Source organism: Rattus rattus, chromosome 2, assembly GCF_011064425.1.
Source record: "Rattus rattus isolate New Zealand chromosome 2, Rrattus_CSIRO_v1, whole genome shotgun sequence".
Taxonomy (NCBI): Eukaryota; Metazoa; Chordata; class Mammalia; order Rodentia; family Muridae; genus Rattus; species Rattus rattus.
Window position 1 is genome coordinate 10,663,764 of NC_046155.1, and position 23,752 is coordinate 10,687,515.

The following is a 23,752-nucleotide window of genomic DNA, read 5'->3' on the forward strand; positions in this document are numbered from 1 at the left end:
CTTGGATCAGGGATGTGGGCTGAGGGGTGCATAGGTGCCAGTTTGTCCTGTGGTCTCAAGATGTCTGCACTCCTGGGTGGATTGTGATTTCTTTATTGTTTGTATTTCCATTTTTTTGATTCTGGATGGTTTTTCTCAATTGCTTCACCTGTTTGGTTGTGTTTTTTTGTAATTCTTTAAGGGATTTTTGTCTTTTCTCTTTAAGTGGTTCCATGTGTTTACTTGTATTGTTTTGTATTTCTTTAAGGGTGTTATTTCTATCCTTCTTAAATTCCTCTAACCTCATCACATGTTGTGATTTTAAATAAAAATCTTCTTTTCCTGTGTGTTTGGGTTTCCAGGGCTTGCTGTGGTGGGGGAACTGGGTTCTGATGATGCCAAGTGCTTGATTTCTGTTGCTTAGGTTCTTACTTTTGCCTCTCGCCATCTAGTCTCTGGTGTTAGCTGGCCTTGCTGTCTCTGACAGTGGCCTGACCCTCATGTAAGCCTGTGTGTCAGCACTCCTGGAGACCAGCCTTTTCCCAGCGGGATCTGGGGAAGGAGAGCTGTGGCCCTGTGTCAGCTCTGGGTGCAGGCAGAAACTGGAAGGATCCTGTCCTGGACTGCTCCTCAGTTCCTGTGTCCAGAGGGCTCTGGGTTATCTCTTGGGTCAGGAATGTGAGCGGAAGTGGTGGTTTCTCCTTTTATCTCAGGATTGTTTGCACTTCTGAGAATCCAGCTCTCCCTTCATGGGTTCTGGGTCCAGAGAGCTGTGGCACAGGTTCAGCTCCGGGCACAGCTCCTTTAGTGTTTTTCAATTAGGCAGTTATACCAGTCTCTTTAGTACTGGACTGCTCTTTTGCATTGTCTATTTTCATCACTTAATTTTTTTTTCTATTTCTTTCCAAGTAGCTAAACCTAACTTCTGCCTCCATTTCCACCATTGGGCTTCCACCAGGTATCATCATTGTTAAGGAGTCCACATGAGAGATATCAAGGGCATATAAAAACTTTGCTTTAATGGATACATAGGTTAACATGTGCACTGTCTTCTCTATGAGTAAAGTATAGCTTCAAAAAAGGCTCAGGACAATTAAAAGGTAGCTTTAGGTAGCTTATCTCCTGATGAGGAGATGGTTCAGTGTGTAAAGCACTAGTATTGTATGTAAACATTATGTCTATGTATTATCTATGTATCTTCTATCTACCTATCAGATTTTTATATATCCATCTTTTATCATTTCTCTATGTATCTATCATCTATTCATTAATATATATGCTTTATATATCTATGTTCTATTATCTAGCAATCATATTTCGGTTTACTATTATCTATCTATCTATTTATCTATCTATCTATCTATCTATCTATCTATCTATCTATCTATCTAATATAGTGTCTATTTTCATACCTACTTACTTTTCTTCCACTTTTACTTATGTTTTAATATGCATATAAATTTATCTCTCTCTATATATGTATGTATACATATATATTTATCCTGTATGTGAATACATGTTATGTGTATCTTTATACTATTTGTCATCATCTATATATTATATAGCTACCATCTATACTTATAAATATTAACCTCATTCAGAGTTAATATTTATAAGTTAGATTCTGAGTAAGTTAAAGGAATGAGGAAGTGCAGCACAATTTGTTTTTCTCTGTGAATAGTTTAAAATTAAATGAAGAACTAATGGATTTTTTTTCTTTTGGAACCATAACAACAGGAATATTTGTGCTTCAGAAATATTTAAAAAGAATAGCAAAGAATTGACATCCTGAGGTCTACCACAGTAAGCACCATGCACTTAAGAGCTGTTTCTGTGTTGTACAGATCCACCAGGGCCCAGAAATGAAATGTTTCATTTAAATGGTCCTTGTTTGCCAAGGTGTGCTGTTGTAGGATATCTAGTGATTGTCTGGCTAAGCATTTATTCTAGCTCTTAGCTCTTGCCTTTTCTCTGTGGTATTCTCCTCAGATCCGACTCTATCTTGTGACTTCACGATTTATTCTCAACAGGTTAATTCATTCTGCCCCTGTCATGGGTGGACCATGAAGGATATCTAGGGATGAGGGCAAATTAGTTCAACAGGTGGCAAGGCGACCCAGGGGAGAAGTCTACTCCATGTGGGTATACTAATACATCCCCAAGGCATCATTATCATTCTGTGGTTCAAAAGTAATTGAATTTGCATATCTGCAATGTGTCGAGATTGATTCCTAAATGAGAAACTTGGGAATTAGATAGGCACACAGAGTGACCATGTGCCTATGCTCCAGTACACATTATTTCAGGATCTGGGGGGATTTGCAAAGACTGAATTGCACAGTTCTTTTGCATAGATAAATGTTTTCATGTTATCTCAGGAAAGTTGTGGCAACTCTTTCTCTTCCTTATCAAATGGAGTCAGTTTCTGTTTTAAACATAGGACCAGAAGTGCCTTGGAAGTTGCTGAGTGGAAGAATGATTAGCTCCCTGGAAGCTTGGGAGAAAGTGAATTTTAGAGACTCTACACAAATGGACTGGGACATTATGAAAAATTAGTTTTTAGACTTTAGTTTTTCTATTTAATATAAGTGTGAGAAAGCAAATCGGTCAGTTAGGAGAAAGAAACTAGGAGCCCAGAGAAAAGAGGTTGCTATGGTAATTTTGTGACAAATGTAGTGATCATTGGGTGCAATTAAATTTGGTGTTGTCTCTTTTTCTTTTTACTATAAAATAATGTTTTTATTAGCATATATTAATTATTTTTTCTAGGTGTTAATAGTTTTTTTTATTGAAATAGATTCTTCTCTCATATAATACATTCTGGCCCCAGTTTCCCCTCCCTCCGCTCCTCCCAACTCCTCTCTAATTCCCCTCTCCCAGATCCACTCCCCTTCTATATCCATTTAAAAAAGAACATGCCGCCAAGAGACAAGATTTGTGCCTTCATTGTCCCAGCACATCTTGCAGGCAGATTAGACTGTAGATCAGTGGTTTTGTGACTGGGTTGATGTCTATTGTTTCTCTTTTCATAATCTTCAGAATACCTAGCTTCCTCTACCCAACAGACTATAGTGTAGGGATGAGGGCTCCATGAAGATACCAGCTCTACCTCTCTGTGTTCAATGAGCTTTGTGGATGTTGTCCTTGGCAATGGCTCCCCACTGTCAGTTTATGTAGTGACCCTTTGTCCTAACATCAGTCTAGGTTGTTTAGGAATCTCGATGGGACCACCTCTGCCAACAACTCAACCAAATACAACCCAGTCCCAACACTGGAAGCCTTGCCTAGCTATGAAACGATGTCCAGCTCAGACTCCATATCTCTGTTCCTAGGAGTCCTCACTACGGTCACCCTCAGGCACTGTCCATTTTTGATTTTTGAGATAGGGCCATTAGCCTCAAACTCCCCAAATAGGCAAGTCTATCTGACTAAGTAAGCCACAGGCACTAACCTATCTCTGTCTCCTCAACATAGAGTATGCACTCTCACTACCCCCCCCCACCTGTCTCTCTCTCTCTCCTCTCTCTCTCTCTCTCTCTCTCTCTCTCTCTCTCTCTCTCTCTCTCTCCTCTCTTCTCTGTCTTGCCTGAAAGGCAAGTACTTTACTGAGTGAACCTCTCAGTCTCTCAATGCAAAAAACATACATTTCTGAACCACAAACCTATTTTATCCCCCTTCCCAGGGAGATCCATGCACCCTCCAACCCCTCACTAGATCTCTTCTCTTTATCTAATCTTTCTGGATTATAGCTTGATTACTATTTATTTAACTCCTAATATCTACTTATAAGTGAACACCTACCATATTGTTTTTCTGGGTCTGGGTTACCTCACCTCACGATGGTTTTTTCGAGTTGCATCCATTTGCTTGCAAGTTTCATGATATTCTTTTAACAGCTGAGTAATACTCCATTTTGTGAATGTACTACATTTTCTTTATTTATCCCTCAGCTGAGAAGCATCTAAGTTGTTTCCAGTTTCTGGCTACTATGAATAAAACCACAGTACTTGAGTAAGTGTCCTTGTGATAGGGTAGAATGTTAGGTATATGCCCAAGAGTGGTATTGAGGTGGATCAATTGCCATATTAATTTCCATAGTAGCCACTTTGTATGGCTGTACAAGTTTGCCCCCCCACCAGCAATGAAGGAGTGTTCCCCTTGCTCTACATCCTTGTCAGCATGATCTGTCACTTATGTCATTGATCTTATCTATTTTTGACAGTTAACGAGGAAATCTCAGAGTTGTTTTGATTTTTATTTCCTAATGGTTAAGAATATTGAATAATTCTTTAAGTGTTTCTCAGCCATTTGAGTTTCTTCTACTGAGAATTCTCTTTTTAGATCTGTATTGTAGTTCTTCATTGGATTATTTGATTTGTTGATGTTTAGTTTCTGGAGTTCTTTATTTTGGATACTAGACATCTATCAGATGTGGAGTTGGTAAAAATCTTTTCCCATTCAGCAGGCTGCCTCTTTGTCATATTGATGTTGTCTTTTGCTATATAAAAGCTTTGAAGTGTCCTAAGTTCCTACAATTAAACTTAGTGATCTGCGACCAGCGTTTTGTTCAGATAATTGTCTCCTGTGCCAAAGCATTCAAAGCTAGTCTCCTCTTTCTTTTCTATCAGATTCTGTGTATCTAGTTTTATGTTGAGGTCTTAAGTTTACTTGGACTTGAGTTTTGTACAGGGTCATAAATATGGGTCTATTTGTATTCTTCTACATGCACCTGTTTGACCAGCACCATTTGTTTAAAATGCTTTCTTTTTTCCAATGTATGTTTCTGGTTTCTTTATCAAAAATCAGGTGCTCATAGTTGTGTAGATTTATGTCTGTGTCTTCTTCAGTTTGATTCCCTTGGTCGACATGTTTATTTATGTGAGTACTTTGTGTTTTTATTACTGTAGATTTGTAATAGAGCTTGAGATCAGGGATTACTTTAGCTCTCCCAGGTGTGTTATCTTCCTATATGAAGTTGAGAATTATCCTTTCAAGGTCTGCAAAGAATTGTGTTGGAATTTTGACAGGGATGGAACTGAATTTATAGATTGCGTTGTGTAGGATGAACACTTTTACTATGTTAATCCTACTGATCAATAAGCACGAGAGATCTTTGCATTTTTGGATAATTCTGAATTCTAAGCCAATATAACTCAAGTAAATCTCTTGTGTTGTCAACAAGACTATTCACATTGACCATAGTGTGATACATTACATTTCTATATAGTTATGTCTGGAGTACAAAAAAAAAAAAGACTGATATACATTTAGTAGTGAGGTACTAAATCCACATAACATGCAAATGCAGGTCATTAGAGATGCCTAGGCAATCAGGGTTTATACACATGTGCTAACAGTAGAGCTCTCTTCCTGGTTTGCTGAATGGCTTAGTGGTCCAGAAATGTATGTTTTTTGCATTGAGAGACTGAGAGGTTCACTCAGTAAGGTACTTGCCTTGCAGGCAAGACAGAGAAAGGGGGAGAGAGAGAGAGAGAGAGAGAGAGAAAGAGAGAGAGAGAGAGAGAGAGAGAGAGAGAGAGAGAGAGAGAGAGAGACAGGTGGTGTGTGTGTGTGTGTGTGTGTGTGTGTGTGTGTGTGTGTGTGTGTGTGTGTAGGGGTAGTGAGAGTGCATACTCTATGTTGAGGAGACAGAGACAGGTTAGTGCCTGTGACTTACTTAGTCAGATAGACTTGCCTATTTGGGGAGTTTGAGGCTAATGGCCCTATCTCAAAAATCAAAATGTACAGTGCCTGCACACACACACACACACACACACACACACACACACACAGAGAGAGAGAGAGAGAGAGAGAGAGAGAGAGAGAGAGAGAGAGAGGGAGAGAGAGAGAGAGAGAGAACACGCATGAGAGAGAGAGACACACACACACACACTCAGGGACTATCTTGGAAGAGGAGACAAACAGCTTGTTAAGAGGTAGCGATCACAGAGGACCAACATCTTTGGGTCTTCTGGATATGCTGGGGATGCTAAACTCCCAGCATCTGTGTTTTCCTGAACAAGATGCACACAAGAGCAAACCGATCAATATTCTAGCATGGAAGAGGTTGGGGAGAGGCAACTCAGGAGTCTCCATCCCGAACTGAGAGTCTGTTGACAGCTGACTGCTTCAGGGCAAGGAGAATCTGTTTTCTTTAAGAGCATAGCCCTAGGGAGGTCGATCACACTCCAGGGGGTGGCCTTACACCATAAGCATGAGGGCAGCACAGAATAGTCTCCACGGGTTTTTGAAATAAACAGAACACAAAAATGAAGTTGGAATAGGGAGATGGGGGTGTATCTGAATGGAGTTGGGGAAAAGTGGGTGGTAAATATGATCAAACTATATTGTATGAAGCTTTCAAAGGATAAAGTATCATTACAAATGTAAAAAAGATTTTTCTGTAGAATTGGTTACTTACTGCTTGTCCATAATTTCTATATGACACAGAACGGAAATGAGACAATTCCACTATTGTTAGGCTGGCTGCAATGATCGTAACAATTATGCAGAGTATGTTCAGGGACATAGTACAGAGAAGCTGAAAGGAGACATGGAGTAAACATACAACATTCAGATGAAGCACTTTGGATACGTTTTCATTTTTGTTTATCTGTTTTTGTTTTACTTTGAAAAATCCAGTTCAGACTTGTAGTATGTGAAGCTTTCAAAATGTGCCTATGCTTGCCATGGTTTTTCTGGCTTGCATGAAGTCTTACATGTATCATGAATCTATTATCAGACTGCCAATTTTTGAATTCCATCAGTTCTAAAAAGACCTTTGTATTTTATAATCATGTGAGTCAGCTGTAAGACTGCTTGTAGAAATAAAGTCAAACAGGAGTTAATATGTTTGAATCCTTGGTTTTTATTATCTGGGATCATCTGTCAACATGACAGACACCAGAACTCTTTATTTTTAAGATTTGAGATTTTACTTATCTATGTTTATGGATGTTTTGCCTGGGTGCTTCTCAGTGTATCACATACATGAAGTGCTCATGGAGAACAGAAGAGGACGTCAGATCCTCTTGGAGCTGAGTTACAGATGGCTATGAGCCACCATGTTGGTGCTGGGGGATAAACCCAAGTCTTCTGTAGGAGCAGTCATTGCTTCTAACTCCTGAGCCATCTATCCATTCCCAGAGTTCTTAATGTGCAAAAATTTAAGACCAATTGATTTCTAAGGTATCTTTCAGGTCTAAAATGCTAATATTTTTATTTCTAAACATTTCCTACTTACACCATGGACAGATTTTTTTTTTTGAAAATTCCTTACTTTGATACAAAGTAAAATCCTATACCCAAAGTGGATAAACCAGAAAATGAACTATTAAAACATAGTAATGTCCACATAGAAGAAAGGCTTTAGATCCTGTAAACAAATTTAATAACACTGCTCAGGCAATGTTTAAGGGTAGAAATTCAAACATAATTATTATTTAAATTTAGATGTTTTTGCAGGTCACTGTGATTGTTAACTAGTGGATCCATTGTACATTAAGTAATCTGATCTCAGGTTTTTGTTTCCCTCATTAGTTTTTGTAGAGATTGTAGATTCCTTTATTGTTGAGACTATTTTTCTTTATTGTAAAGACGTGTGTGTGTGTGTGTGTGTGTGTGTGTGTGTGTGTGTGTGTTTGTATGTACATGTGGGAGCAGCTACCTTTAGAGAGAGACATCCGACATCCTTTGGATTTGGAGTTACTGGAAGTTCTGAGCCAACATGGGTACTGGGAACTGAACTCAGGTATTTTGTAAGAGTAGCAAGTACTCTTAGCTGCTGAGCTGTCTCTCTGACCCCAACACTATCTTTTCACTCAAACCTCTTGTTTTGTTTTGTAAAAGTACATACTAGAGATAACCCCAAAAATTTCAACTTACCATAAATCTACTTCGATATTTTGCTGCTTTTATTGTGAAGGCTCCTGAAAGGACAAACTAGACACAAAACATATATTGGTCAATACTCATTGATGGTGTTCAGCAGTTTAAGCATACTTTGAAACAACTCTATATTCCAGGTCAATGATTTTTCAGAATTCTAATAGTAACAAAGAGAGAAGTTTAAGTAGAAGGGGTTGGGATGAGCTTCCATTATAAGGTAATGATGTTTTCAAAAGGTGACAGGTATTGAAAGAAACAGGAGGGTCACAACAGGTGTAGGCAGGGGACAGAGGACAGGATTTAGGTTGCCGTATATGGCAATGGGTCTCTAAGCCCCCCGGGACCCACGGTCAAGTTTGGTTATATGATTCCTCTTGTATAACTCATTTAGGTGCTCTTCCAATTTCTACTCCAAGCAATGACTGTGTACACATCGAGATGTGGAAAAGGTGGCCCATAAAGCCATTGGACACCATGACTGTACAAAATAGCCTCTTCATTGAGAGGTTATAGTCATCATGAAGGCCACAGGGTGCCCATTTTTGCTTTATTTATTTATCCATTTGTGCATGTATGCATGCCGTGTGTGTGTGTGTGTGTGTGTGTGTGTGTGTGTGTGTGAGTGTGTGTGTGTAGTTTATGCACATGGGTGTGCAGGCTCATGCCTTTGATCATACATGGTATAAGGCAGAGCGGTTTGTCTTTCTTGCCCCTCACCTTGTTGCCTTGAGACAGGGTTTCTCAGGGAACTGGAAGGTTGCTGTTGCAGCTGGGCTGGCTGACCACTGAGCACTTGGGATTTGCCCGTCTCTGCCCCACGCTGCTGCTGTTACTGGTATGTGCAGTCATGCCTGGCTTTTTATGTGGGTGCTGGGGATTTGAACTCAGGTCGTCATGATTGCACACCAAGTAAGTACTCTTATTCACTGAGTCATCTTCCCAGCCACCTTGCCTTTTATGAAAATTATTTTAAAAGACATTCCATTATTTCCTTTCGGGATTTCTATTTTTCAAGAAGTACAAAACACTGCTATGTTATTTAAAAGCAGGCTACACGAATAATATTGATGTTATCTCTAATGAAGAATAAACCTTGATTTCTTTCATATTTTAGTTTTTACAAAATGGAACCCACTGAAACCTTTGTCTTCTATTATGAGGAACATTATTTAAATTCCCAACTGACCAGAAATGCCAACTGTTGACTCCTGTCTCTAGTTTTTATTACTTTTTTTTAAATCCTGAGATACTCGATTTATAAAGAGAGAATATTTATTTTAGCTCACAATTTGGGACATTTAACCCATTGTGTGTGTGTGTGTGTGTGTGTGTGTGTGTGTGTGTGTCTGTGTGTGTCACCCCTCCCCTGCTTCCCCTTCTCTGAGAAAAGGCAGCAGCCCACAGTGGGAGTGAAAATAAAAACATTCCATGGTCTAAAAGCAAAAGGATGAAAAAAGGGGACCAAGGTTTCGCTGCCTCCTCTAAAGGACATCCACCCCCCCAATGCCTCTCATTGGATCCTCATTCTTAAAGGCTGTAGAGTATGTGAAAGCACCAGGCTACTGGTCAACCATGCCACCACCACGTGGGTTTCCAGGAGGCACTTATCCATGGGACAGAAATGCGTAAACACATTAGAATTTTAAAATAATTCTTTTTAAATTATAAACATATGTTCATACATGTAATTGGAGAGTTAAATTCTGTACATGACATCCAATTTAAGAGGTATTAGTAACTCCTCAATTCAGGCTGCCATGGCTGAGTACATCTTTGTATTCTGTATGCCCTCTCCCTCAGTCATCCCCCAATCCTGCTCTTTCTCTGTATTTAAAGATTTGTTTTCTAATAAAAACATGTAATCAAATTTTGTCATGTTTTCTTAAAAAAAAAAGCAGGCTACACAATTTCCCTGAAATATTCTTTGTCTTTTTAAAGTTTTAATTTTGTTGAAGTGCATCTATGTGTGTGCGGGCATCAGTCCCTGAAGTCATCAATCGGTGCAGAGGTCAGAAGTGGGCATCAGATCCCCTGGAACTGAAGTTGTAAGAAGTTTTGAATTCCATGGAATGGGTGTTGGGAACCAGACCTTGGTCCTCAGCAAGAGCTCAAAGTACCCTAAGTCACAGAACTGTCTCTCCAGCTTTTCTGTTTTAGTGATTTTGGCAAAGGTTACTTTTTTTTTTCTTTTTTTGAAAAGTAGCAGACATGTTCCATACTTTTAAAAATTAACATTAATTTTTCATATAATATATTGATCATATTCTTCTCCCTCCCCAAGTTCTCCATCCAGTTTGATGTTATTTCTTCCTCAATCAATCAATCAATCAATCAATCAATCAATCAATCAATCAAGCAAACGAACAAATGAAAATACCACCGTAAAACAAAAAGGCAAACAAAAGAGAACAACAAACCAAAGCACCACAATAAAGCATGGAGTTTGTTCTGCGTTGTCCTGCTGTTCCCACGTACGAGGCTCGTCCAGGAGTGAGTTTGATATACTTAGTAACTGATATACTCTGTTGAAGAAAATTGATTTTTCTCAGCAGGCCTTAATCACAAATAGCTTCTTGGTGAGGGTAGGGCATGGTGTTTACTTCCCCTCCTCGATGCTGGGATCAAGAATGACAAGTCTGGCTTGAGCTTGTGCAGATCTTGTGCATGCTGCCACAGTCTCTGTGGGTTCGCATGTACAGTATCTTTGTTGTGTCTAGGGATGCTGTTTCCTTGGAGTCGCCAACCACTTCCGGCTCTTCCGTTCCTTCCACCGCCTCTTCTGCAGAGATTCCTCTCCTGCTCCACACTTGATCCGGGAAGGCCAAACTTGGAAGCTCACACAGTTCTACCAGGAAGTTGATCCTGTACAGTTTGCTCTCGTTCTTGACAGAAGAGATATGACTGCTAAGGATGTGTACCTGGAGGATAAGAATCGTCTCAGGACCACAGTGTGAAAGTATCTTCCTATCATCTCAGATCCAAAGTTAGACATTAACTTTTATTTAAAATCTTGAACTGGAGGCTAGAGAGATGATTCAGTGGTTAGGAGCACTGACTGCTCTCCTAGAAGACCTGGGCCTGATTCCCAGCACCCATAGGGAAGTTCACAACCATCGGTGACTCCCGTTCCAGGCAATCCAATGCCTTCTTCTGGCTTCTTCAGGCCTTGCGTGTATATGATTCACAGACATGCAGGCAAAACTCAAATATACAGAAAATATATGGAAAAGATTAAAATTTATATTATTATTTTTAAAGTGTTTTATTTATTCTTTGAAAAGTTAATACACAAATGGAGTGTATCTTGTAGGATTTTTTTTTCTTTCTTTTTTTGGAGCTGGGGATCGAACCCAGGGGCAAGCGCTCTACCACTGAGCCAAATCCCCAACCCCATTGTTGGATATTTTTATTAGAGTGTTTTCCAACTTATCAGCAAACATTAGCTTTAGAAAATGTCTTTCAAAGGTTATCATCTAAATGACAATTTCTGCATTGGATGACATTTTAAAAATTTAGGTATTTTACTGAAAATGTTAGTTGTGCTGTGTACGTGAATGTGTGTGTGTGGGGGGGGCGCAGAGGTTAACTTGGGTGTCATTCCTCAGGAGCAGTCCCTTCCTCCCTCCCCTCCTTCCTGGGATCTAGGATTGTTGGTTAGACTTGACTGGCTGATCAGCGAATGCCAGTGTTCTCCTGTCTCTGCCTCCCTGGAGCTGAGATGGATGGCAAGTGTACATCATGCTTGTTTTTTTAAGGGTACAGTGGGTGGAACCCAGGTTTTCATGCTTGTGCAGTAAACACTCTGCTGACCAAGCTGCCTCTCAAGTTTCCCCCTGAAGTTATTTTTATAGCATGAACTAAAACACAAAGAGGCACAACTCATTTCTCTGAAATTGTTTTTTTCTCTTATCCTTTTATTTTCTTCTTTCTTCCATGTGCTTTTGATTTATGAGCTAAATGCACCGTTTCTTACTGATGAGGCAATGGACCGTTTATCAGCGTGGCCTTCTTAGATTTTGCTCGCGGACATCCCGGGTTAGTATACAGATAAAGGCAGATAGATGTCTTAGAGGTTGGTATTTCTTCCAGTGACCTCTCGATCACGTCTGTGACAGACAGCAGACCATCTTTGTTCAAGGAAAGTATCTTCCTCCAATTATCTGTTTCCACCAATATTTTTTCCCTAGATTTGAGACAAGTGTTTCTAATTCTGCCATTTGCAAACCTGCAATCCCCACTCTTGAGGCCACAAAGAATCAGTTTTTTAATTCGCAGATTTTTTTATTGGATATTTCTTATTTACACTTCAAATGTTATTCCATTTCCTGGTTTCTACTCCAGAAACCCCCTATCTCATCCCCCTCCCCCTGGTTCTATAAGGGTGCTCCCCCATTCACCTACTCCCTACTGCCTCCCCACCCTAGCATTCTCCTACACTGGGTCATCGAGCCTTCACAGGACCAAGGGCCTCTCCTCCCATTGATGCCCTACAAAGCCATCCTCTGCTACATATGTGGCTAGAGCCCTGGGTCACTCCACATGGACTCTTTGGTTGGTGGTTTAGTCCTTGGGAGCTCTAGGATGTCTGGTTGGTTGATATTGTTGTTCTTCCTATGAGGTTGAAAATCCCTTCAGCTACTTCAGTCCTTTCTCTAACTCCTCCATTGGGGACCCCATTCTCAGTTCAATGGTTGGCTTCGAGCATCCTCCTCTGTATTTGCCAGGCTCTGACAGAGCCTCTCAGGAGACATCTATATCAGGCTCCTATCAGCATGCACTTCTTGGCATCCACAATGGTGTCTGGGTTTGGTGACTGTATGTGGGATGGACGTTAAGATGTGGCAGTTTCTGGATGGCTTTTCCTTCAGTCTCTGCTCCACACTTTATTTCCTAAACAGAGAATTTTTAACAGTGGAATTCTTGAGTGGCTGAGAAGTACTGAAAGAAATGTTCAATGTCCTTAGTCATAAGGGAAATGCAAGTCAAAATGACCCTGAGATTCCATTAGAAGGCTAAGATCAAGGGACAGCACATACTGGTGAGGACGTGGATCAAGGGGACCAACCCTCCATTGGTGACAGGACTGCAAATTCGTATAAAATAGAATCTTTTAATCACAACCCCAGTGAAATGTAGTTTTACTCCTGCTTCATGCCTGTATCCATGCAGATGAACAGAGCTTGAGTAAAGACTTCTCTCACTAAGAAGTCATGTTCTTTAACCTTGTGTCCTTAATGCTGTGTAAGAATCCAATTACTTTTCCATAAGCCACATACCCTCTCCCTTTTCCTAGATGGTCACTTCACACTCTCTCTTCTCCTCTACTAGCTGGTCCACATGACTACCCTCACTTTCAGCCCACATCTTCCTTATACATTGAGATACTTGAAGCATTTGTAGAAAATCTTCCACAAGCTTCCGAAGTCCAATGAGTTGTTCTCTCCTTGTTACCTTGCCTCAGCACTGTTTACATTAATGGTTATAATTCTTTGCAATTGATGTTCTATGCATCATAAGGTGCTTCATAACATCTTCGGCTTTTGCTCACTAGATAAAAAAATGAAGAACATCTCCAGATACTATGACATATTTTCCAAGGGAGCAAAATTAATACTGATTGAGAACTATCACTGGACAACATGATAATAGCTATTTGTTCACTAAAATTTGCTATTTTCTGCCAACATAAATACATGATTGCAACATTTCCCTTATTATTATCTCATGTCATTTATTGCTTTTAATTCTGGTACCCCTGCCCCGACACACACACCAGCAAAAGAGATGATATAAAAAAAGGACATGAAGTTGGAAGGGAGATGTGTTAGGAGATCCAAAAGGAGTTGGAGGGAGGGAGTCAGGTAGAAATGATCAAAATATACTGTACATATGTTTGGAATTATCCTAAAGCAAGTGAAAAATAAATAGAAAAATTTCATCAGCTCTCATTCCATTTTCCTTAAGTCCATTTAGGTTTCACATCATCATTTTACTAAAATAAGTTGTCACATTTATAACCTTTTCAAACTTTTTCTCATTGGCAAATAAACAGAAGACAATAGAGCTGATCTTTATGTCTTGTGATACATTCTTCCCTTGACCCCTAGAGGGATCCCACATTCCAAATTTTCCTTCTGCCCAGTTGCTGTCTAGTCACTACACCGGAGTATAGACAACGGAAACCTGGAAACTAACCATGCTAATAGACATGGTGGCTAAAAGTCTTTGTCTTTGACACATCTAGGGATATAGTCTACATTGTGGTTGCCATTTATTCTCTCATCTACATTTCTTAGATAATACTTGTAGACGAAGGGTTCTTCATACATATTTGTTGAAAGAAGAAACTGGATTTTGAATAAGTCAGCAAATGGCATTTAGCTATGTGATTCTTCTGAAAACCTTGTTTAGAAACGAGCCCCTACCCTCCACTATATGAATCAATATTGTTTACTGAATTAATAAAACCAACACAAATGTATTCTACTCACAGTAAGTCCCCATAAAGAAGTTCCCATTTTGTAAGTTAAAGGTTCGTAAGTTCCAAATACTCCTTTAATTTGTCCCACATATAACAGCAATAGGAAATACCACATGAGTACATGATAGATACCAATCATAATCTGGATAACCTGTGAGAAGAGAGAGCCATTAATATTGAAATGATGTAATGGAAAACACAGCTTCAATAAACATAAGAAGCACATGTTTATAAAAGGTGGACGTGAACTGGTCATGCATTAACTATGGAGTTCTCATTGGTTGTACCAAACAGGATTAAGCCAAGGTTTGTGAAGAAGTTTTCTGGTGTATGAGGGACAAGCTCAAGTTTACTTATGGAAAAGCAATTCTTGTTTTTTTGTTGTTTTTGTTTTTAAATTTTTTATTAGATATATTTCTTTACTTACATTTCAAAGGTTATTCCCCTTCCTGGTTTCCTGTCCATAAGCCCCCATTCCGTCCCCTCCCCGTCTCCCTCCCCCATACATCTCCCTTATTGCCCCCCCCATATTCCCCTGCATTGGGAGTGCAACCTTGGCAGGACCAAGGGCTTCCCCTTCCCCTGATGCCCAAACAAGGCTATTCTCTGCTACATATGCAGTTGGAGCCCTGGGTCAGTCCATGTGTAGTCTTTTGGTAGTGGCTTAGTCTCTGGAAGCTCTGGTTGGTTGGCATTCTTGTTTTTATGGGGTTGCAAGCTCCTTCAACTTTTCAATACTTCCTCTAATTCCCTCCAAGGGGGTCCTATTCTCAGTTCGGAGGTTTGCTGCTATCATTGACCTCTGTATTGGACATGCTCTGAATGTGTCTTGAAGACCCAGAAATGAACCCACACACCTATAGCCACTTATCTTTGACAAAGGAGCTAAAACCACCCAATGGAAGAAAGAGAGCATTTTCAACAAATGATGCTGGTTCAACTGGTGGTCAGCATGTAGAAGAATGCAAATCGATCCATTCTTATCACCCTGTACAAAGCTGAAGTCCAAGTGGATCAAGGACCTCCACATCAAACCAGATACACTCAAACTAATAGAAGAAAGAGTGGGGAAGAGTCTCGAACACATGGGCACTGGGAAAAGCAATTCTTAATCCAGAGCTTGTCACTGGATTCTAGAAAGTCTCACTCATACCCTCCTGCTCACCAACCATGCACCAACCTGCCTGATTGCAAAGGATGGGGTATGCATGTGTTCTGGGAGAGCAGATTAAGATATTTCATTCTGTTTCCAGAGTAGTTTGTCACTATAGAGCTAAGGATTCCTGTGCAGCAGCTTTAACAGCTGGTCTGCATGGCCTAAAAATTCAAAGGAAAAGTTGGAATCCTTGAAATGGTTTTTTTCCCCTGCTAGCTATGAAATCGTGTAGTTTTCCTAACTTCTTGGTGTTTGTTAATAGCACTAGGAAAGCTTTAATCTCAGATTCATAACTGAACAGAACAGTGTGTTCATCCTACTCATTAGTACAGGGATTAAGAGAGATTGCTGATAGACCTCTTTTAAACTAGCAAATGCATGGATGCTTTTAAATTTGACAATTCATTCAGATTGCTGGATTTCCTTGGGTGTGGCAATTCAGTTGATATGCTCATATCTTGTCACATGCTTCTTTGTGAAGGGTTGGGAGACCAGGCAAAAGCTACACAACACAATCAGCATGATTTAAAAGCAAAAAACAAAACAAAACAAAACAAAATCCATTTTGCCTCTTAGCTATTCAGATCCACCCCTTTCTAGATATAAGATCACCCTTTAAGAAACTGACATCATTGAAACATTGAATTTTAGTCGATCAGAGCAGGAATGTCACTGCTATGATTTGAGAGTGGAACCTTCCACAGGATTGATCCCATGTTTGCTTGCCCTAGCTGGTGGTGCTGTTTGAGAAGATTGTTGAATCTTTAAGAGGTGGAGACTCACTGGAGCAAGTTAACTATTGGAGGTGGGCATTGAGGCTTTGTAGCCCAGCCCCTACTTCCTGTTTATGCTCTGATTTCTGAATGCAGATGCAATGTAACCAGCAAGTCCAAAGCCTCCTTTCCCCACTGCCCATGCTTCCCCTGACCACTGTCATATCCTCTCCACCACAATGGACTAAATTCCTTCAAGAATGATCTGCCAAAACAAACCCCCTTCCGTTCAGTTACTTTGAAGGAACTTTATCTCAGTAACAAGAGAGCACAACACTCACCCCTAAAACAGCGGTATTTGCTGAAGATATTTTTGAATTTTTACATCCCATACTTTCAGAATTTCCTCTGGTTGATTTTGTTTCTAATCTTTGGTGATATCTTTATTACCAAACTTCTACAAAAGAACACAAAACACACATGCATGCTCTTTTTCAGGGAAAACTCATAATTTGATTCTTGGTGTTTGACAACAACCTTAACAAACTCAGAGGCCACAGCATTTTTAAAAAGTATACATTTACTTATCGCAGTCCTAAGTGCTGCATGTCTAAACCTCCAGAATTAAAAAAATGTCTCTTTCAATGACTAGGAAGTACTGATATATTGTACATGTCATCTCTTCCTACTTAACTGTTTCTAGATGATAAGGAATAAAGGTCAACTAGAGAATAGTATTAGAGAATTTCAGTAAAGTTTCAATGATTTATTTAAATTCACAATCAACTTAATGCTAATCATACTTTGCATTTCCTTTTAAAATTTGAGAATTTCACATATGGGTAAAATATATTTTATAATTTCTATCTCTTTTTTCCTTCCACTCCTCTTGTGTCCTCATACCCTCTTGAATTCATGACCTCTTCTTCTATACTTAATGGTGGTATGTATATATGCATATATATACATACACATATGCTCCTAAAGTAAATGTTGTGTTTTCAGACACCATCTCTAAGAAGCAATCAAGAGTTAAGACGTAAAGGCAGCTAAGTTTAATTTCTCTGCCATGATCAGATATCCACAGAATCATAGAAATTGTATAGAGAAATGCTGAAATGCTATATTAAGAATATTCCTCTTTCGGAAGACAGAAACATAAGTCATGTTGTGTTTATGGATAGATTTATTCAGCATACCAGTAGAAGCACTACTACTTTGGGGAGTAAAATATTTAATGTCTCTGTAATCTCTGCAATCTCTCTGAGGTCCATAGTAAAGTCATCCAAATGAAAAATTCATAAAAATGCTAATCATAAAAAGTATGTTTGCATTGCTTAATTGCTTAAGACGCTCAGTTTAATTGCTGGAAGAAAAAATAATGAAATAACTAGTTAGAATTCTTTCCTTAAAAAAACTATATTTGACTACTCAGCAATCTAATTAAGGATCCTAATTTTGTATAAATAAATAAATAAATAACCATTACTTGTTTTTATTTTCTAGTGATCCCATTGTTAATCTAGAAGTGGGTGAAAGACAAGTCACTTAGTTATTATACCTAGCCCAACTGTCACATGCTAAAACTTGCACAGATATTCTGGAATAATGTCTATTATTTATCCTGAGCATCTTTAGCAGAGATAAAAACCCATCATATAAAGGTAAAGTAATTGAAAAATGATTTTTAAAACGTAATTAATTTTTAATTTTAGGTAGTTTCTTTTATATGTATAATGAATTTTAGTTATCTTCCTCTATTATTCTGTTTTATCTGCTCACCTTCTTTTGCTAAAACTCTTTTTCTTCACAAGTCCCTTCATTATTTTCCTTTCTCTTAATAGGGTTGCCCTGATGAACATGGGGGTATGTTAGTTCCTGAGTTCTAGGTTATACCATTGAAGAAAGTGATACCTCTTCCCTCAGACACTATTAACTGTTAATAATCCCTCAGGGTGGGGTGAACCCTCCAGAGCCCTTCCGGTCTCTGATGAAGAAGTTGATGACTCTAGTCTTGGGTAGGTGACCAAATCTGTAGTGAGTTCATGAGTGCATCACCCATGTTACATTCAGAGGACAATGTTGCATAGTCCTTTCTACAACTTCTGACTTTAAATCTTCCTACCCTCTCTTCTATAATGTTCCCTGAGCTTTGGTGTGTGTGTGTGTGTGTGTGTGTGTGTGTGTGTGTGTGTGTGTGCGCGCGCGCGCGTGTGCGCATGTATGTGTGTTCCAGAAAAATAATTTAAACCATCTAAAATTTTACTTTAAAATAATTGTGTTTCTGAATGTGTGTTTGGATACCTATGAAAAAGGATGTCACATCCCCTGGAGTTAAAGGTGGTTCTAAGATGCCTGGAATTAAACTCTGGTTCTCTGCAAAAGCAGCAAGACTCATGACCACTGAACCATATCACCAACCATATATATACATACATATATATATATTAAATACTCAGATGTTTATCTTAGCATTTTGCCCATAATTCCTGCCACAGTGTGTTCCAACTTTTGATTTTCAAGACTGACTTCAAATCACTTTGAGTCCCCAGAAATTAAAATGTTCATTTCCACGTGTTTGTGGCCAGTCCCGCTTAATTCCCTGGCCATACGCATTCAGCTATTCCCCTCTCTCCTCCCCCTTTTCTGACTGATATTTTAAGTGAATACTTTACTTAAGGCGACTGGTGGGGAACCTTGCTGTTATAACATGACTATAGTCATGTTAAATGCTTTACTTTCCACCTTACTTCACAATACACCCATAAACCAGCAGTGAGTACTAGATGAAATCTAGAAGGAGCGGGTAAGAACGAATAGCTGCTAGCAACTACTTGTGAGGTCAAGGCAGGGGGATTGCTCAGCCCAGGAATTCAAGAGCAATCTTGGCAACATAGTGAGACCCCACTCACATCTCTAAAAGTAAATAAAAATAAAGGTTTTTTTTTTTAGATCAAACAAGAGGGTATAAACGATGGAGATGGAGATGTGCCCACCCTCTCTCTCCTCATATCCCTTTCTCCAAAGAGTGTCCATTTCGATGCTTAGCAAAAGAAAGAGGCACACTGTTACCTCGCATTTCACCAGTCCCAAGGATCCAGGTTCACCCTATCAGGTCCAGGCCTAGGCTGAAGAGAAGGATCACGGTGGATGGTGCTCTCAGCGCTAGACCTGGCTGCATTGCCATCAGAGGCAGCAGCACCCAGTCTAGCTCCCAGGTGGTTGTCAAGCTCCTCAAGCCTTCCGGGTTGTCAAGGGCAACAGCCCTCCCTCTGAGTAGGGGGATGAGAACCAGCGCGCAGACTCACTGGGGCCTGCGGGCCACGCCCTGGTCCAACACCTCAATCTTGAATTTCTAGTAATGGCTTCCTTGGACATGGCTCAAACGCTGCCTCTTCCGGGATGTTTCTCCCAAGATAGAATGGTTGCAGATACCTGATCGTTTACCACACGTTTCAGAAGGTTTCAAGCTGTAAAAAGGCAAGTATCTGAGTTAAGAGTTCACTCCTCCTCCACTCTCCTCCAAATATAAATGGCTAAAGAAATTAACGAAAAGACTGTTTAGGAAACAACCAAAATGACTGCTTTGACCCACTCGTTGGGAACGTTTTACTTTGCATGGTGTGCACTGTATTGGCTTTGTATTTGATGTGGGGCAGTAGTTCAACGTTGTGAAGAGAAGTGTATAGAAGCATAGTTAGCTGTGAGAAGATAAGGAAGACTCTGATCCCGGAGGGCAAATGGGGAGACTGAGGAAAACTAGTCTTCTCTGGTGAGCACAGGCTACCTGCCGAGCACTGAGGACTTCCTGAGAGCTTAAAGACACTGGGCTGTAGAGGCTCCTTCAACATATAGCATGCTGTGAGCATTTCCTGCAGACTGCATTTGTTCTTTTTTTGCTCCTAATTCAACTATAGACATCACATTGCCACATGGTGACTGGAGAGTTTTCCTGGAAAAAAGATTTAAAATTTGACTTTTTTTTTTTTTTTTCAGGAATATGTTTTTTTTTTTTTATTAACTTGAGTTTACATTTGCAAATATTTAGTGAATGCTAGCAGGAAGGGCTTCTCCTTTTGCTCTTACTATAAGGGTCAGAGATAATCTTTAGGTAGTGGCTTAGTCCTAAGCTCTGGTTGCTTGGAAGATTTAAAATTCTGACTTACATTGCAAATATTTAGTGAATGCTAATCCTTTTATAAAGGATAATCTTTTTATAATATATTTTTATATTATTTATATTACATTATATACTTACATCGTATACGTAAAATAGATAGGTATACATGAATATATTTTAAATTATTTATTTATGTCTATTCATATTTATTATAAATTATATATTTATATAAATTATAAACATATAAATTATAAAATTATATGAATCATGTAAATTATAAATAAATATAATAAATATATTTAATTATAATGTATGTTTATATATTATATATATTTATAATATATAATATATATTTATAATATAAATATATATATAATATAAGTATATGTATATATTATATTTATATGGAGCTTTTAAAATTAATATACTATATAGTACTGTATAATATAATAGCATATAATGTATTATATATAAAAATATAAAAGGATAATCCTTTTATAAAGGTTTTTTTCCTAAGTATTTCTAGCACTCCTAAAACTTAATTACTCAAAAGAGTCAATGAGGCTTTAAAGTTACTGAGACATTTTCCATGCTTTTTATAGCATTAAAAGAATGGACTAGAAATTGAATAGCTTCGTTTTTTAACTTCATAGCTAACTTCTTTACCTTGAAATTCTGAAGACCTTTCAAATAAGAGAAAACAAAATGCCAAGGTTCTCTTACTGTTTGATTTATGTATTGGTTGGTATATCATTTAAGAGCTGTTAGTTTTATCATTTTTGCTTCAGTGTGTGTGCCATAGGTGTGTGTTGAGTTTAGAGGACCACTTGCTAGTTAGTTTTCTCCTTTCACCATGGAGGAGCCAACTCAGGCTTGGGCCAACTCAGGCTTGGGCCACCTCAGGCTTGGGCAAGTGTCTTTCCCTGCTGAGCCATCTCACAGGCCCTGGTTTGGATGTACCTTGAGTAATATAGTACATGAGCGTTTTCACAGGAGCATTAGTGCTCCTCTATGTCTTATGGGTGAGAATGAACAGTGTTAGGTACACTCTGTGCTCCAGAGAAAGCAACAAAGTTGAGTGCATCTTCAACTTGAGAGTTATGGACTTAGTAGGACTCTCAAGTAGTCAGTTCTGAAAAAGATGTACCCTTCTTGTCGCGCACTGCCAAGATTGGTGTCTCTTTTCTTTTCCTCTAAAGTATAGCCAATACTATCTGGAAATTACCTTGGATTTGATCATTTTGTTACATGGGCCCAAATGGGTATTCGATATGGGTGTTGGCAAGAAGAAGGGAACTAAAGCAACAGAAACGCTAAGTATACATCAGTACTTCTAAATCCATGTGGTCATGATCCAGGTCGGTAAAAGAACATCGATTTGTCTCTGCCTGCCACCAGTTTGGAAGTTTGTAGCTCACGTCTTTGTAATTGTTATCCTTTGGGTTTCCCTCCTTTAATGCAAAGGAGCCAGGCAGCCTAGTCTGCCCAGCACCTTTGTGACTTTAAGGATTTCTTCATTTTAACTTATCTTGAATTGGTTCCCAGGATACATAAGACATTAAGCAAGAATGTGTTGGAATCACCATGCCCTCTGTAGTGTCCTTTCTATCATTGTGTGTAGGGGTCTACCATCAGGATCCTGTTGAATGTCAGCCCTGATAAAATAAAACCTGTCCAAGTTGCTATGAGGAATTTCGTCTCACAGATACACAAGACAAGCCATATATTTTGTCTGTGTAAAAACTGGGAATCTCTCCTTAAGAAAGCAGAAATTAGCCTCTCTAGACTGGGTATTGTGCCATATGTGTGCTGTGCTTACAGAAACCGGAAGAGGGTCTCTGATTCCCGGAAACCAGTTGTCGAAGGTTGTGAACCACCGTGTAGATGCTCGGAATCCAACCTGGATACTCTGTACGAACTACGGAGCTGTATCTCTGCACCCCACGTGGTTTCATTCCTCACTTTCTTTTTATTGAACTCTACCAGCTCAGCCGTGCTCCACGTAAACTCTTTTGCTACAATACATGTTCTGAGGTGATCACCACACCTATAGTTTCTCATATTCCTTTGGCTCCTCCAAGCATTCAGCAGCACTTCAGCATCTGATGTGGACTTCTAAGCTGAGTGTTAGTTCGTACACACAGTCAGTGCTCCATGCTCCCACATCTAGGTTAAAGTCCCATTTTCACAGACGAGAAAGCTAGGCTGGAGAGTTTCCCAGTGGAATAGACACAGCCAAAACTGGTGCAGAGAACCATCCCTGGACCTTGTGATTTCTCCATAGCATTCTTTACACAATCCCAGGACTGTCACGAGCCAGAGCCTTTCCTAGGTATGGCGTGGGGGATGTAAGGGATGAGAGTGTGAATTCTGGAGCTCCATTAAGATTGCTGGAGTAAGATTCTCAACTCCACTATCGATAAACTGGGTGAGGGTGGGAAAGACCCTTAATTCTCTCAAATCTCTCACCTTCAAACATAGAAAAAAAAGTGAATGATGTGTGCATCACAAGGATACCAAAAAGCAGAAATATAAACAGCTCGCAGTATTCAACATATTTCCCTAACATTGTAGATGCCAAAAAGGAGGAAAAATGTAAGCAAGTAGTTAGTATTTCATTACAGAATAGTATTTAAGTGATGTATTTAAATGATGTAGATATGACAAGAAAACTCAAATTTTATATATATATATATATAGGCACTTACGTGAATTTAAGAATGCTTTCTTAAAATATGACAGAATGAAAATAGCAGCAATTACATAACCTCTATGTTGGGAGATATTTCTGTTCCAGTCAACTTCTCAGGTATCAGAAGGCAAAAGTTTAGAAGGCTTAAACACATTTGCATGTTTAACCTGATCTTATTGCTTATAAGTTTATGCACTACTTGTTTAATATTGCTTTATATAATATTACATGAAATTTTACATGTGGTTATTTATTTTAAAAGATTGTTTGTATATTTAGCTTTTCCTGCCTTTACTTTTCCACTTCTAGCATAACATTTGCATGATATAAGCTTCTGATGATAGGAGAGTGTTTTTCTCAAGCACAAGAAACACTTCCCTCTGGAGTAGGGGCTCAATAACTACTCAGAGTGGATGGAAGGCTGTCTAAGCGCTTTATCCTTCACCATGGTTTAATTTGCTAGACTAGGTAGCCTCGTTTATCTGAAAAATAGCAAATGCAAATCTTAGGTGTTTGAGACCCAACTTTATTAGCATCTTTTGATGATCCCGTACAAAAAGAAGTTGGTAAGTTGAGGACTGAGAGGTCATTCGACATTCTAAGGCAGTAATTCTCAACCTTCCTAATGCTGCAATACAGTTCCTTATGTGGCAGTGACCTCTAACCATAAACTTATTTTTGCTGCTACTTCATAACTGTAATTTTTGTATTGTTAGGAATCATA

At 39.1% G+C, this 23,752-nt stretch overlaps 1 protein-coding gene across 1 annotated transcript in view; it reads right to left on the bottom strand.

Moving 5' to 3' along the window:
- The window catches only part of Ms4a13 (membrane spanning 4-domains A13), a 41,807-nt gene extending 21,730 nt beyond the window's left edge, over nt 1-20,077 (bottom strand). Inside the window, exons 1-5 of the mRNA XM_032892749.1 lie at nt 19,289-20,077; nt 16,558-16,673; nt 14,358-14,498; nt 7,864-7,920; nt 6,401-6,520 (exon numbers count right to left, since the gene is read on the bottom strand). Coding sequence (XP_032748640.1) covers nt 6,401-6,520; nt 7,864-7,920; nt 14,358-14,498; nt 16,558-16,608 — 369 coding nt within the window. The 5' untranslated portion in view covers nt 16,609-16,673; nt 19,289-20,077. The remainder of the gene's footprint in view (nt 1-6,400; nt 6,521-7,863; nt 7,921-14,357; nt 14,499-16,557; nt 16,674-19,288) is intronic.
- Nucleotides 20,078-23,752: the final 3,675 nt, after the last annotated feature.